Source organism: Gymnodraco acuticeps, unplaced genomic scaffold, assembly GCF_902827175.1.
Source record: "Gymnodraco acuticeps unplaced genomic scaffold, fGymAcu1.1, whole genome shotgun sequence".
NCBI classification, from domain to species: Eukaryota; Metazoa; Chordata; class Actinopteri; order Perciformes; family Bathydraconidae; genus Gymnodraco; species Gymnodraco acuticeps.
Window position 1 is genome coordinate 199,764 of NW_022992096.1, and position 17,305 is coordinate 217,068.

The following is a 17,305-nucleotide window of genomic DNA, read 5'->3' on the forward strand; positions in this document are numbered from 1 at the left end:
AGTAGGCCTACATGTGAAGCTAATTTAACCATCAACATCATTGAATTTGATTTAATTTAGGTGAAATTATCTAATAATTCACGCAGACATGCAATAAATGACAGGAGTTGTCACTACAGTATACTGGGTTCGAAACCCGAGCCCACCGAAGTTTTCAGGCAATGTCTTCCCCTCTATCTCTCAATTTAACACCCTCTCTGGAATAAAGGCACTCTGGCCCAAAAATAAATAAATCTTGAAAAAAATAAAATCAAAATGTGATTACTTTTTAACATTATACTCAAAGGGCCAGTAACTATCACCCCGGGGCCGGATTTGGCCCGCGGACCGCCAATTGAATAGCCCTGGCCTACACAGTGCATTTGAGGGCGCAGAGTAGCTGATGATTCTCAGCCTATATTACAGCTTCTCTGTTGTCAGGATGGAGGAAACACTCCTGGCAGACCATATGGAAGTAAAGATGTAAGTACAAATCCAGACCAAAAAAAGGCAAATTCAACTTCAAAAGGACTGTATAAACATGAAGTGGAGAGATAAAGCACACCAGAGTAAAACTGAAATGGCAAAGGCTAGAAAAACAAATAACTTCTCCCATTAGAGATAATCACAACAGTAAAGACAGGAGATTGGACTGGGATAGAGGAGTAATATGCCTAACAATAGCAGGAGGGTCCCACAAGAGCATCAGTGGTTTTATGGAATAGCTGGCCTGGGAGATAAGACTGAAGACTGGGCCTCAACTCAAAGGGTTATAAGAGAGAATTGACATGTGAGCAGAGAATATGGTTCAGGTTTCACTATGATTACATTTTTGGATTGACAGCATATGCATTTCAAAGATTGTGTTTAATCTACAGTCCCATGCTATGCTCTCATTCTCATGATCATCATCATTTTGTTAGGCTAACTATAACCAACTCACAAATATTATTTTCAGAATTAGTTTAATTTCTTCATTCAAAAATCAAACACAACTTTAATCAACCCCACCCCCAATACCCAATTTAAATCAAACATACACTTCCTCGAAAATCCAATTACATGTAAGGACTTTACATTTCCTGAAGGGCTTAGTTAGTACTTTTTTGTTGTTATTTTTTATTATTACCCCCCCCCCACTGTCTCCTTTGGGACTTATCATATTCACTATATATTTGTCAGGTGACATAGGTTAAGATACGAACTTTTTTTTCAAAAAGGAAGCGTGTTTCTACACACATTGATTTGACACATTTATGGCTGTTCCCTTTAAGTGTATTTTATTTCAATGGGGTATTAAAGTAGCCAAGTCGAAAGATTATTCACCAACACATTGGTCAGTCACTTCGAAAATTGTATTACGACATGTCAACTTTTATCCTCCCTCAGAGTAAGCATACAAATAGGCTTGGTGTTATTTCACTCCCGATTATTCACTTCCTGATACACCTGTTTGTCAGGTACGTGAGCTCGTAGTGTGCAGCCGCGACGGAGACACTGACTCATGCTAAGATAGATAATGGACGGAATTTGTCCGAGGGTTTGACGAAACTTGGACTTTTTTTCATCGTCATGCAAGTGAACCCGTTTTCACATATTAAAATGCGTCGTCCTCGCCAAGGAATGCCGCTCTGAACCTTATTTTGTTGCTGTATTTGGTCGTTTTTTACGGTGAGTAAACAGGCCAGGGCTCCGCTTTCATGTCGCTGTGTTTCAACACTAGTTACAACACAGAGAAGCTCTTGTCTTTTTGTCTACGTTTGGCTTAGTGTTTGTTCTGCTAGTGGCTGTTTTATTTGTCGAAATAAGGCATTTGTACTGTTTGACTACCCTAACCGTAACCTTAACACACTTAATAGTTGCTTACACGTTTAATTTTAAGGCCTAAGTTAACACAACTTGTCAGCTCCGTAAACACTATCAAACAACACACAGCCTGCCAACGCTTTATTTGTAGGTGGTTATGGCAATTCCGCTGCTTGAGTCATGAATACATCAGACTCACCCAAAAGCTAAATAATGTTAATTTTAAATGGACACAGAGCAGATTGATTCAAAAAAACTTGCCTTGATTTACCAGGAACTTGTCATTTATATTAGCTTATCATGAAGTTGCAGTAGTGATCTCTTCCTCAAATTTCAAGTCATAAACGTTTGTCTGTTTTTTAAATCTTAATTCTAAATGTTAGGATAGCTGCCACTATAAATACAGAAACAGGCCATTGTAAAAACCAGGCTCAGAGGGATCCTGACAACTGGTATGCAGTAAATTAAGAGCATTGTCTTTGTGCCAATTATATTACAAACATGGTTCTAAACTTTGGGTATAGTTGTTAGGTCACTCCTAATTTATCATGTTTTTCAGGGAATACAAATACTGCTAAAGCTGCTGTGTAACTTTATCAGAATATAGGCTACATACACATGTCGCAGCAGTTTGGTGTCATTATGGTTTGTCTTCTGATATCTGATTATGCTTGTACGTTTGGCTACATTTGTGCCCAGAGCCCTGCCAGCTCAGGATATACTCATGTTGCCAGTTCCTCCTGCCAAGGCCACAACTACTGTAGGGATGTATCACAACATTATCTCTTCCTTTTGACTTTTTACATTTTTTCTCTATTAAATGTCCAGGCGTCTTGCAGAAACTAGGTGCCACCATCATCACTAATACTGATGAGCTACCACCTTTCCATCCCATCACTGATTTTGAGATGAATTCTATCTCCTCTTTGATTCCAGAGTGGTTCAGCTTTCAAGGATAATCTGCTGGATTTTCACTTTTATGAAGAGATGGCTATGTTCCTGTCGCCAACCCTTTGTAGATCAATCAAGCTGAAAACCTGATATCTTGCAGATTATTTAGTATAAGATGAATTTTGTCCCTATCAAGGCGTTTGCAGTATCAGATGGTGTCAGTCTAAGATCAGACACATCAGCTGATAGATGCTCCTTGGAGAAAAGGCAAAATTATTTAAAATATAGCCCTGTTTTATTTATTATGCCCCCAAAACAACTGTGTATTAATGTCACAAATGGAGTGTTGCCATGCAAATATAAAGCCAGGTTTTCCATGATGTATTCTTGATAAAGGCCAAAGGAACAGTGATGGTTTTTTAATGGTTATTTGTTTTCATTCAGCTAGCAGTGTGGCTATAGAGATGGCATTATGAGTTGGCCCAGACTGAAATGTCTCAACAAATGTTGGATGGATTGCTGTAGAAATTGCTACATCATATTAGAAGAGAGAATACATTTTAATTACTTTGTTGATTCACCAAATGTTTCTCCAGCTACAACGGCAGGTCAGTTTTCATTGATTCAGTGAAAAGCGTAATACCTACTATGGAAGATTGGCATTCTATTTAGTACACACACATTCATTGATTTCAGAGGGGAACCAAATGATGTATACGTGCTCCACTGGCTTTGCCTTTAATGCCGCTATATGGGTGACCAGTTCTGGGTTTGAGTGTGGTTTTGGATGAATTGCAATTACCTTTGCAACACATTGTGAAGTTCCCATGATCATACATTTAAGTGATGATCTCCTGATTATTTATAGTGCTGCCATTGGTGTGACACACATTATCTGCTAAAAATCAGCATGTCAGCATTGTCAATGTCAATATGCTGACATTTAGCTCTAAGCACAGCAGATACGAACATATCCGCTTGCATGGCTGTTAACCACGGTGTTTCCAAATGTTAAACTGGACTAATGGATCATGGCATAAATAACTGATATATATTCATCAACATGTGCACTTCGGCCATCAATTCTGCCATTTATGAGGTAGAGGGGGATGATTTAATTACTTCATACATTTTCGGGGAATTTGTACTAGAAAAGCTATCCTGGCATGTTCAGATTCAACATTAGAGTTGTTATGCAATATACAAATGAACCCAACACGTAACCATGAAAACAACTGATTTAATGACTCAACATTGCAAAACATTTCAAGGTTTCCCTGAAAAGAAGCTGTCGGTATTTAGCTTTGTGTTCATGGAGAAAGTTGAGAGTATAATTTGTTGCAGACATTGCTTTGGCTGCAGGTAATTGCAACTGCTTTTTGTTATATTTCTTTAATGTTGGCATTTAAACTTTGGAACTGTTGCATGGTTATTTTCAACCTTTGCATGATGTGATGACAATGAAACGCATACAGCCACAGGGTATAGCTTTATTTAAACAATGTAGACAGATGTGTAGCAAATCTGACAGATGCAACAAGAGAGGCTGGTGAGAATCTGTTTCAGTTCACTGTCTATCACGAGGAATTTGCTGTGCTGACACTTTTATGCCACCACAATTTCTGTATAGTTGTAGATGCTGTCAGGATTTGTATTTGCTATTTAGACTATGGTAAGTGAGTAAATGTCACACACAATGTTTCCTCCTTTCTTTGTCTTTTGCGCTTCCAATCCCCTTCTTCTCATTTTTTTTGGAATCCTCGGAATCGGCCATTTTAAAGTATATTCTCTTTTAATGTTGTCATGTTTGTCCACTGTGTCACTCTAACATCATGTGTCTTCTGCTTTTTCTGACATTCTACCTCCAGCCCCTTCTCTAGTATCCTCCATCTCAGTAAGTACACCAGCAGAGCTCCATGCATCTAAAGGGGATACCGTCACGTTGTCCTGCACTTTCACCTCCACCAGTAGGCCCACCAGTAAGATGACTGTGGACTGGTCTTATAGGCCCCAGAGTGGAGGGCCGCCACTGACAGTGAGTATATTTTAATTTATAAATCTATATATTTTTCTTTCTTTCTGTGGCTATACTGGATACAATACTGTCTAAAAAAAGAGCTGAAACGATTAGTCAATTTTTTTTTAGGAATTCGATAATATGATTATAGTCAATCTATTGTTTTGTTCATTTTAAGCAAACCAATTAAAACTGGTTCCATTCTGTTAAATTGTATAACAGCAAAGAAAATGCAGCAAATTACACTAGATGAATTAAACACATAAAGAGAAACTGATCGTGTACAGTTTTTAAAAACCTTAACTTGAGGCACAAAGGGAAATTGTATTAAAAAGAAAACCAATTATACCACTTCCTTCCAAAAAACCTTGATACATGGAATTTCCGTTTTAAATACTTTCATCATGTCCCATTTTTTAATCTCTACATGTAATGCAACAGACTGTCATGCAACTTAAAAGCTTCATGAAGTAATGCACAGTAAGATTAACCATATTGTTGGTATTGATTGTTTAAACTTGTCACAGTGAACAAAAATGTTCTGACAATTTATTTTACTATATAATGAAACAATTCATCAAGATAAGAGACACATTGGAGACTGTTCAACAATGAAAACAATTGTTAGTTTCAGCCCTTATCAGTTTTACCTGATATGTATACTGTATACTATTTGATCACAGACAGTGTTCATTGTACTTGTATGTGTCTTCAAAATGCGCTTTCTGTACAAACATGACTTGTTTGTTTGAATATCTGACTGCCTAATTTGCATTCTTGACCAGCTGTATTTGAGTGAACATTGATTTGCGACCTACATGTACACCTGCATCCTGCAGAAAACTCTGGTTAGTCTCGGTTTCTATGTAAATACCGTGTGTACCAATTTGTTTGATTTATCAAGATCACTGTCGAGGTCCAAGTCTTATCTTTCCACACATATTTTGTCTCTTTTAACTGCCTCTCAGCTGGTCAGCTATCATAATACCTCCAACTTCCTATGTGTTGGTCTCGTGGTCTTGTTCGAAATGCTTTCAGATGTATCCATCACAACCCATAATTGCACTCAGTCCTCTAACCCTGCACCCTGTGACCAATCCACTACAAATCCACCACATCATTTAAGGAGTTCCATTGTAACTTGAAGATTGCCATCCAGTGTGGTTCTATGTAATTGCATTTGGACCATGGGAATCCATAGTGTGGTAGCTGCAACCCTATATGCCATCATTTCCTATAGGAGCACTCAGAGTTAAGTGGAGGCTAATGTTTTGTGGCTCCGCTGATATGGAGTGCTGTTGGTTTAGTCATTAAGATGCTGTTGTCTGGCCTAAAAGTGTGTAGGAGGGGGAGAAGAAGAAAAAAGTACATAGTACACATTGAGAGGTGTTTGTGTTTGGCAGTCAGCACGATGCACAGGTAGTGGTTAAAAGCTGTGCCAACTGCTACGTAATACAAACCCATATTTTCTTGGATCAAGCCCAACAAGTTTGTTCACTTTATCACAGATAAATATTGTGTGGCATTATTTCTGACATGGCCCATCGAAGGAACCAAGTCTGGAAGTTTTTCATTTCTATTCCTTGGCCTTCATTTACGTTCCATCCAATTTCATTAGGCTTTTTGGCTGCTTGATTGGCCTGTGTGTCCCCAGTCGTATATCACACTGGGAAAGACCATGAATAAGCATGTAAAAGGCGCCATCAGAAAATATAATTTTGCTGCCAAAGCTTTAGTGTCAATCTGAACTGCAGTGCTTCAGTGACTTGCATAATTACCTCAGACCTGATGAGAATTAATTTAGTAGATTGGAGAAGAGAGGTTGAATGTTCAGTCAAATAATTGTGAAAGCTTATGGTAATTAGAGGAGTTGAATTCTGCTGAATAATGCTACAAATATATCAGTTAAGATGATCTGTAAGTTCACTTAGGAACTGTTTCTAAATCTGTCAAGTAAGTGGAGGCTTCTGTCCAAATCATCATATTATAGATTTGTAGAATAATTGGGCTCAGTTTAATAGTCCAATATCCTTGGCTGTGTTGTGTCATGAAAGTCTGTCATGGGCTTAAAATGACCTTTGTTTCCAGACTGCGCTCACTGTTGAGAAATAGGTGAATCTGCTTTTGTGTAGGCTGAGCTCTGCCAAGTCATCAAATGATCAGCCAGGCCAGTCAGTCAGAGAAATGCAGCTCACAGACACACTGTCGTAAAACAATAAAGTGATTCAGTGTTTGCTTTTTTGCCTTAGTTTATTAAAAGGCCATACACACTTATCCATGTTGACATTGTTCCTAGATAGTAGGCTGTAAAATACCCTCTTCAAACTAGGCATGCATTTGTTGGATGATCTTGATTTAGGGCTGCACCGTTACATGGTAAACAGTTGTAAAGGATTTTAACACTAAGATCCTTTACACTGTATTCCTATGTGGAGACCTGATAATACAAACACAGATTCTACAGGATTAAATAATTATTATTTCCATCCTCCTTCCATATTTTAATGTACAGATAGTTTACTAATAATAATACATTTCATTTATATAGCACACTTTAAAAACAACTTCATCTCAAGGTGCTTAGCAAGGCTAATACCCAGTATATAACATACAAACCTAGATGTCTATATTTACATTATCTTTAATTGTCTATTTGTTTGTCTCAGTATGCTCCGCTTAGGTTTAAGGTACACTATGTATAATACATAATTATATATAGACTTACAGTATTCCAGCAACCTATACAAAAGGGAACTTTCTTGTACATTGGGGACTTTATGGAAGTTTGTTACGTTTGTATCGTTGATCTCATTCTTGATATTTATAACTACTTGCCAATATTGAGCAGATTTTGGCATTTGATATTGGCTACAGTTAATTGCACGAGACTTGGAACGCTTTTTTATAGGGAGTAGAAAAATGTGATTAACTTGGCAGTTGTTGAGGAGGAGTCGATCACTCGGAATGGTGTTGATATAGATATTCATCCTGAGTGCCATGTAATATTAATTACGAAAATACTAAATAACATGATGTTCATTGCAACATGTCAGACATTTTTTTTTTTTAAAGTTTGGCTGAGAAAAATGTTTCAAATTTAGAATAAAAGGCTCAGCGCACAAAGTACTTTATATTATTGTTTATTTAGATCAGGGTTTCTCAAAGTTTTGATGAGTGAGGGCCAATTTAGGTACCCAATATTGGATTGAGGGCCGCCCAAGAAAAAACGGAACACAAAATAATTCCAAAACAAATCCTTTCTTTATTGTACTAACCGATTATACATACAGTATACATTAAGAACTTGCAGAGGACACAAAGTTGGGTTATCTACAGACAGTGACTAACTAAAATCGCTAGCTAACTCCCGTTTCTGATTCTGATAACTTACAACAGATTTTCCGCTTAACCGCAACTCACGATATGCCTAGTTGCCATGCAACCAGTAGTCTAGCAAACTTTCCACAAGCTGTCATTCATAATTTAGGAATGACAACCCAGGGGGCGCAGTTTTACCATTCTTAAATTCCATTCTAATTCTTACTAGATACGAACCATGGAGGATTAAAATATAACGCATGCATTTCAGCGTGTCACATTAACTATCGCGGGCCGCCAGAATATTTCCGAGGGCCGCCATTGGCCGCACTTTGAGAACCCCTGATTTAGATATAACATAAATATCCTGTGGCATGTCTTGAAATGTTGAAACATAGCAAGTTTAGCAAAAACCTGTTGATTCTGTTGGTAGAACGTGAAGATAGTCACAGTGTGGCGTACTTAATGGCATTGGCTTTCTCACTGCTGCCCACAATTCAATATCCAGGAACTACCATGTATAGATGTAGACATTGAAGCAGTTGGGAAGAGGGTAAAGGCAAATCATGTGACCTTCATTGTGCATTTAAAGAAGAATTTGGGTCCTTTTTATTTACCAGAAAGATGCCCAACCGAATGCTTTTTTTGGTGTCTGCATCCCCTAATTTGAAAGGAGCTGCATGAAATGGCTGGATGCAAAAACATCTGCAGTGTTCGTAGAGGAAATCAATAACTCACCCTCTGCTGGGCTTTGAGAACACAGATGAAGGCCATGTAGCTCTGATCTTATCCTGCACATAATCTGAAAGCCTCTTAAAGTCTTCATGTTCCTTATCGGAGTCAACAGCTCACTACAAGGCAAGGCAAGGCAATGTGATCCACTTTCTTAGTGTTAGTGAGGACTCGAGCAGCAGCGTTCTGAATCAGCTGCAGCTTTCTAATATATTTTTTAGTGAGACCTGTAAAGACACCATTGCAGTAGTCCAGTCTCCATCCATCCATCCATCTTCTTCCGCTTATCCGTGGTCGGGTCGCGGGGGTAGCAGTTCCAGCAGAGAGCCCCAAACTTTCTTTTCCCTGGCGACATCAACCAGCTCTGACTGGGGGATCCCAAGGCGCTCCCAGGCCAGCGAAGAGATATAATCCTTCCACCTGGTCCTAGGTCTACCCCTTGGTCTCTTCCCAGCTGGACGTGCCTGGAACACCTCCCTAGGGAGGCGCCCAGGTGGCATCCTAACTAGGTGCCCGAACCACCTCAACTGGCTCCTTTCGACGCGAAGGAGGAGCGGCTCAACTCCGAGTCCCTCCCTGATGACCGAACTTCTCACCTTATCCCTAAGGGAGACACCAGCCACCCTGCGGAGAAAACCCATCTCGGCCGCTTGTATCCAAGCAAGTAGTCCAGTCTACTGAAGATAAAAGCATGGACAAGACAAAGTGGGTAGAGTAATGACTGGCCACTCACATTACATTACTTTCCTTCAACTTAATGTGAGAGTCTATTTTATTGTCCATATGGTACATTGACTGCATTTTAGACTGCATTTTTTCTGTCTTTAGACCCCTCAAGGCACTTTTTAAATAAACAAATTACCATCCATAAAGGTGGGACCTGCTTGAGGTAACTAACTTATCTTTCTAAAGGATCAACATAACATGTTCACTGCAACGGCATGGTTCGAAATGCAAATGATGAATGTATTCCCCATCAACCCCTCTGTCTCTTGCACCTACCCCAAATCACTTGTCAATTTCCTGTTTGAGCCAATAGTTTTCACTTTGAGATTTGTTCTGTCCAAGTTTCTGGTTACTGGTGACTAACGTTGTATATTAACATATTGCACACAAGCTCTTCTCTCTTAGTTTACTTTGTGACAAACACAAACTGTAGCATTTCCACATGTTCATCATCCCCCCTTCTCCACCCACACACTCACTCACCGGATAACATGTCGTGGAGAGGTCTGGGTCAGCTTCATGTGGGCGTAACCACAAGATGGAGTTTCTGTTGTAAACAGAATATGTTGTTAATGTTAAGCTAAAACAGTTTTGGAGACACCACACACAAGTTCAGATTTTTATCTCTCAACAAGACACATACATTATTTTCCCGGCCTTATGCTTGATGGGATTATTATTCTCGTTTCTAAGACTGAACAGGCAGCCCTCTTCACTCTGCTATCAACAATATTGCGGGAAGAAAATGTCCCCCCACCATCTGTCCAACCACCTGCTGCTGCAGATAATTTCCCTTAGGAGGGAAAATGAAGTTAGATTGATGAGTGATGATCCTTATTATGTGCTGGAGAAAACAAGAGATCTTTGAGTAACGGTTTATGAGCCAGTCAGGTGAGGCTGCTATGAGAGGAGACTGTGGATACGATATGAATAATTAATGGTACTTATCCAAACAACTCTCCTCTTTCTTTTTCCTCCTGTCAAATTATAGACTTAGATTACATTTTTAATACACTCTATTTGACCTCACAATAAAACGTTTTTTCTTTGACCCCCCCCCTAGTTTTTCCACTTCTCCTCACGGGCGTTTCTTCCGCCTGATGGTCAGTTTGCCGGTCGCATCCGGTGGGAGGGAACCCCAGCGCGTGGGGAAGCCTCCATCTCTCTGGTCAATGCTACGTTAAATGATAATGGGACCTACACGTGCTCCGTTAGAAACCCTCCTGATGTCCACGGGTCTCCTACTTCATACACTGTACTCACTGTAACACCAAAAGGTAAGAGTGTGCATTTATACAAACAAATAACAGGCCCATTTCTTCACACAATGTCAGAATTCTTTAACTGCATATTTAGCTTTGTACTGTTAGACTTCCTCCAATAGAGTTTGCGTTGCATATTTAAACACAGAGAGGAGATAGGGGGAGTTAAGCTTAGCGATAATGAAGCGAGCATTCTGGAAGTTAGGGAGGCAGTATCAGGAAGTTCTCAGTTCATCATCAAAGTTCAAAGATGAAGGTCCTACTGGTGGTGCACATAGATTGTAACTAACAACATCGCTACACATCTTCTTAATAAGGACTTTTCCCAAGATTAGCAAAGACATGAAAGCCAGTTAATAGAGATAAACATTAGAAAGTAAGAATCAAACAAGGATAATATTAAAATAAGTAAAATACTTTTTGTGGGAGAAACTTCTGTGTAGCAATGCAATGGGAGTCACCGACTCAGGAAGGAGACAGGGGGAGACCTGGAGCTTTGATGTCAAACACTGATGGTTTATTTTGGAGCTTCGGCCGGAGGATTCACAAAACAAGTCCAAGAGTCAGAGGTTCTGACTTCACGGTAGAGTTGCCACGTCAATTCAGAAGAGCCTCTCTCTCGCTATACCTTTTTTAACTGGTTCACAGAGAGTAATCAACATATTTGAGGAGATAGACTAAACAGCTGGGAACACTGAATTACTTGCGTCTGACACTTATGGTCTCCAAGATTTCACACCTTGTAGTCCACAAGCACCAAGAAGGAAGTGTTCCAGCGTACCCACAACAATAAACCATTTGTGACCGAGAGTTGCCCGATCATAAACTGGTAACAACAACAACATATGGCTGAAGCAGCCCCTTCCTTAAGGGAGATAACAGACGTCAGGGTTGGTCATAAACGTCAAAGGGCAGGTGGATATCTAGGAGAATTATTCCCTTAACACTTTTCTATTACACTGATTAAATCCATGTAACATATCATTAAGAAAATATGGACTCTTATGACTCCATCTAGATTTTTCCATGTGTATTCAACTTTTACTCTTCTCAGATATGTTTAATTTTAAATCCTTTTTACTGCTTATCCTTACTTCACCTCAGGCATCTGGATTTGACTTTTCTCACATAAATCATATAGTGTGTATATGCAGAGATGTGGCTGAGGAGATGATGTTTAATTTTCCACTGCCCAGCACATATTTTTTAGATAGCAGCCTCATCCAAACATCTCGTTGGTGTTTGTATTAGCTGTCATGATGTTAGCTATATTGGCTCACACATGTTGCTGTCAACAGACTGGAGATTGTTAGAGTCAGGGATGTTATAGTGGAGGGACTGAATTCAACAGATCTAAGTTCCTGACTATTAAAGACTGATCTTGATGTTGCTGATCTTGCTGTCCTAAAATTGTAGCTATAATTACACTCGGAACCATTAAACTATTCAAAGATACATGACCACATGGATTGTTTGAAGCAATCGTTTGTTTTTGTACAACTTAACATTCAGGATAAAGCCCAATATCTAATGGGCTTTAGAGGTGCCCTCTGGTTTCACTGTTTACGCTAAGCTATGCTAATCAGATGCTGGCTTCAGCTACAATTCACCGACGTGAGAGTGGTATCAACATTCTCATCAAACTCCCTCCAAAAAAGGGAAAACTCATTTTTCCCCAAATGCTAACCTATTCATATCAGGAGAATTTTAAACTGATGATAGTCTTAGTTTTGTACTACTTATAAGTGCTAGGGACATATGTAGAACTACTTCATTCTATGTGCTATATATGGTGTGCATGTCTTTACTATACTGCTTTTCTAAGTGGGTTTTGCATGACGTCACGTGTGGTCATGCAAACAACTTGTTAATGCGTTTCTGAAGACCTCCCCTCTTCCTCCACAGCGGCCAGCATTCGCTTCTCTGATGTTGCGGTCCTCCTCGCTTTTGTCCTCCTCCCCTCCACCATCGTCACCCTCATTCTGATTGCTCGGATACTGTGTCCCAAGAAAAAGCACAACCAATCGAAGGCCTACAGATCGCCCATAGAGGTCACAGAGGGGTGAGTGGATTTCTTTAACCAATCACTGCTGTGGGTCCCCTGGGGGTAATGATGGTTATTGCAGGCTTTGATGGTTATAAATATGCTGCTGAATTGCTAATTTAATGAAGGTTAAACAATAATTTCCTTTAAAGTTAACAGGTTGGATTTTGGTTGTAGAAAACAGGGTTAGGGTTAGGTTTAGGTTGGGGTTCTACAGTTTTTGTTTTGTAGAAGTGTTGCTCCCCCAACGGTTTTGCAGTCAGTTTAAATAGCATATAGCGGCTTTAATCAGAGGGAATACAGGAAGATAAATGCCTGTGCTACTCTGTACATACATGTTTAACAGATTGCATAAAATGACATGGACATTATGTAAACACTCAGGGACAACTCCAGTTTCTTTGTTTTTGATAATAAAAAAAAAGGCTATCATTTTGCTCTGTACATTAATTATTAATTGTGTATTGATTATGGAGCAGAGAGAAAAAAATGCCAGAAACCAATTTGTGCGGAGGATATGTAATTTCTTTCCTCAACTGAATTAAATAATTTCCATGTTTTTTATTAATATGTGCATCCAAGATAGTGATTTGAGGCATCGCAATAATTAACATGTTCCAATGTTTTAGTTAATTTGTGCGCACACAATTCGTGTTAATAAAGAAAGATGGCACGGCACACTCTGCTGCAGTCTGATGTTGTGCGCTGTCGGGTCCCAATTACAGATATTAGCTATAGAGAAACCAGCGTCAGAGTATTGTAAAAACAATACAGAACCCCATATGCTTATAAAAGTGCCGTGTTGATTAATTATTTGAAATACATCAACAGGTGTATACTTACTTTAAACCCCTCACTCTTGTTATGACTGTCTATTCCTGCCAGGCTGTCTCCATCCTAAATAACGGTTCGTCAGGACACACTCGCACCTTTGGAAACCTGTATACACTTTTCCTGAGAGGAATACGATCATTTCTACCCGGTCCACCGGCTCGCTACAGCCACACATCTACCTGTATTAAAATGCGAAATGTGGAGCTCCAGAGTACATTTTTGCCAGCATTGTTTAAAAAAAGATGAGTCATGCACATCTGTTACCTCGTGTTTAAGGTGGAGACAACCAGTAAAAGAATGGCAGGCATATATGGTCCCGAGAGAGTAGTAGATAGACCGAGACGTGTTACTGATGTCACGCCTGTTGATGTGCAGAAGGCATAAAGACATGACATGTTTGTGCAAGCCCAGGGTGATTCTGTAGTTATTTTACACTGTGGTGGTTACACAATATTTAACCAGCAGATCTGCCATGGGTAATTGCCTTGACAGCGCACTCCTGGATCACTCCACTTAGAGACTGCAGCAGGGTGAGCTCTCTGCATACACGCACCTTGAGAAAACAAATTAACTAAACCGTGGGAAGTTATTTTATTAAATAAGGATAGTAGTTCAATCTAGTGTGTACAAATTAGTAAATTGTGGTCTTGCTTTATGTCTTGTCTGCAGAACCACCAAAATTATTTTTCCTTACCATTGTTGTCTTTATTTGGGAGTTCCCAAATGTACAATAAGAAGACCCTCTTTACAGTGAAATGTCCTTAATTGAAGCAGTATCATTGTACTGTCTGTCCTGTCAAGAGTTAGATGACACTATTCCGAAAATATCTAACATTTCGGAGTAAAAAAACATTTAAATCCTTGTTTTTCTCCTTTTTGGGTTAATCTGTAATAAACGACGAGCTATAATCTGATACGTTTGATCATATGTAGAGTACAACCTTAAAAAGGTGTTATAATTGTAATGACTAACCATCTTTGCTGTCCATTCTGCATTCATCAGAGAGGAGTATGGCGTCGACCCTCCACCCAAAGAAAAGAAGGCCTCATGCTGTGACCTATATATGATGGTACAGTAGAGAACATTTCACTATACGACACTGTCTTGCAACCCATAAATAACTAAATGAGACATGTCTGCCAGATCCATTTCACGTTTAATTTTACATGCCCTCCATGTTCTGTCTACGGGACTTGAGGGTTTATGAAATATTGATCTTTCCAATGGAGTTGTTTTCTGTCTGGGTCTGTGTGAAGCTTCATCTGACTGTCTGTTTTTTCTGGTCTGTCCAGGACTCGGAGGATGAAGAAGGCTATTACGAGCTAAAAAAGAGGCCTCCTACGGATGAAGGCTATGCTGAGTCTCGGTGCTAGAGAACCCTGCAGGCTGGGCGATGTTACTGTAACATCTAAACCTTCTGGTGCCTTACATATGGGAAACACTGAAGAGAAATAAATGCTGGATTTCCTTTGCCACAGTTAAATCCTTATCCAGTCGTTTGGGGACTTTTTGTGGTGACCCCTTTGGAATAATACTTGTATTTTTGTCTTAATGATACATCTCCAGCATCACATTAAGACTAGACATGATGCCATTCATTTCATTGACCTGTTGCCTACAAGTTTCTACATTTTCAAGGCTATGCAAGAGGTCTTACTTTCTAATGTTAGGGCTTGTAGTCTTGATGACATATTATTTGTTTCTTATGGTATTAGCCATACCAACCGACCCTGTCTATGCAAACACAAACACACAGGGGAGCACTATATGTATTTTGATATCTTAATATGAGTCACTTTCTTATTATGAAGGAGCTAGATGCATTTATTTTGTAATTTATTGTCTGTCAGAGCAGTTGTATGACATCTGTCAATGTCTTTGTTGAGCTGCAGTGGAACATTTCTGTTATATCTTTAATATTTGGACAGAAAATAAATGGTTTGATTTGTGTAAACTGCGACCACCTAATCATATTTATGCAGTATATTGTATACAGTATATTTCCTATATTATCTGTGGCTGTACATTACTGTCCAACATTCTTATTTCAACACCAGCAGTTAATGTTTGTCACTGTACTCAGGGGCTGACTTGGGGGTAAAAGTGGCCCGGGGATTAATTGACAGACAGGCCCATGTATCGGCCGGCCGGCCGGCGACGAATAGAATGTTACTTAACAAAAAACCCTATGCATTTAATGTTATTTTGGACCATTATTCATATAGTAATCACATTACCTGAGCCCTTGAGTTGCCTAGAGCAAAAATAGTTACAGCATATATTTAGTGATTTTAATGTTAACAGATCATTGATGCAATAACATTTGGACCCAATTTGCCTGACTTGACACATCCTCAATGTGGGTGGGACAATTTGACTGGGGGTGTGGGCAGGTGATGGACCTCACCACCTGAAGATTTTTTTTTTAAATGTTGAAGTTAAATGCATCAATCTGGTGCACTTTGAGAGCAAAATTAGGGACTAAATCTATGGATACATCTCTCAACATCCATATGAAACGGAACTGTAAACAGATTTACTTTTTCTTTCAACATTTATTTGAACCGCAAGTGGAAGCAAAAGTGACTGCACCCAAAACAATAAACCTGCTAGCTAACTAGCCTAAACTCAGTAACAGAATGTGGGCAACACGTTCTTCTCATGGATGTATAATAATAACTGGATACAGCGTGGGAGGCGGGGCCTCATTCATTCCTATGAGAGTTGCTCAATGGCGCATGATGACAAAATGGCCCAACTTTTGAGAGAGCGAAACGTCACAGATTACCCGGCATGCCTGAGAAGTACCCGTATGTGCACTCATAGAGCATGCGCAACTTTAACCACGCCGCCCAAAAGGCTCGTTCACATTAAGCACGTGAATTTGCGTACACGTAACAGCACCGTGCGTTCATGACAGCGTGGTACTGGATTTATATTAACGAGGCGGCAGTTAGCGGCTAGCTAGTAAATTATGCTAAATTACACCTCAATCGTTATGTACTTTTATATTACGCTGACATCAGGATCGAGTGATATCCAAGCAACAGAGCTTCATTTAGCATGATACTTGTGTGGGTTGTAGCCTACATGAAACCACTTGGTAATATATAAAAATGTATATGTTGAAGCCTGTTATGAGTTAAAACTTTATCTAAAAAGTCAAGCTGATGATGGATTACTGTGGTGGAGTTAAAATAACAATAGCCTATTTCTTTTTTAAATGTGATGGAGTAAAAGGATAGTAACTGTGACTATTCATGTTAAGTAGCCCACAAGTAACTAAAACAATTGCAAGTGCAATAAGAATCTACAGGAATGTTAATCTACGTCGGTAATATTAACTTTATTTAATACAACATTTACGGTACAAGATTTACATCATACAGCCCATGTAGTATAATATTTTACAAATGATGAATTACAGCAAACATGTGCAATATATCCATTATTACAGCTCCGTGGGATGGCAGTAAGGCGATATGGTCCGTTGTTATTGTGCATCCATGGGTAAAGAGAAACTCATGTAGTACTGAACACGTAACATGAACGTGCCGGGCGGCGCGGTCCCGTGGGTTAGATACACGTTCATAATGCAGAGGGAAATAACTCTCAGAATAACGTTATTAGCACATTTTTACAACTTGAACGAATGTTTTTAATAAGGGCTATACAAACGTTCATACTGGGTAGTT

General features: G+C 39.3%; 1 protein-coding gene across 1 annotated transcript; it reads left to right on the forward strand.

The window, feature by feature from the left end:
* The first annotated feature begins 1,405 nt into the window (after positions 1-1,405).
* mpzl3 (myelin protein zero-like 3) lies at positions 1,406-15,564 on the forward strand. The gene is given in 7 exon segments (XM_034202817.1): positions 1,406-1,602; positions 1,605-1,650; positions 4,545-4,711; positions 10,533-10,746; positions 12,637-12,793; positions 14,613-14,679; positions 14,903-15,564. Coding segments are annotated over 7 exon segments (783 nt in total). The 5' UTR covers positions 1,406-1,551; the 3' UTR covers positions 14,984-15,564.
* Positions 15,565-17,305: the final 1,741 nt, after the last annotated feature.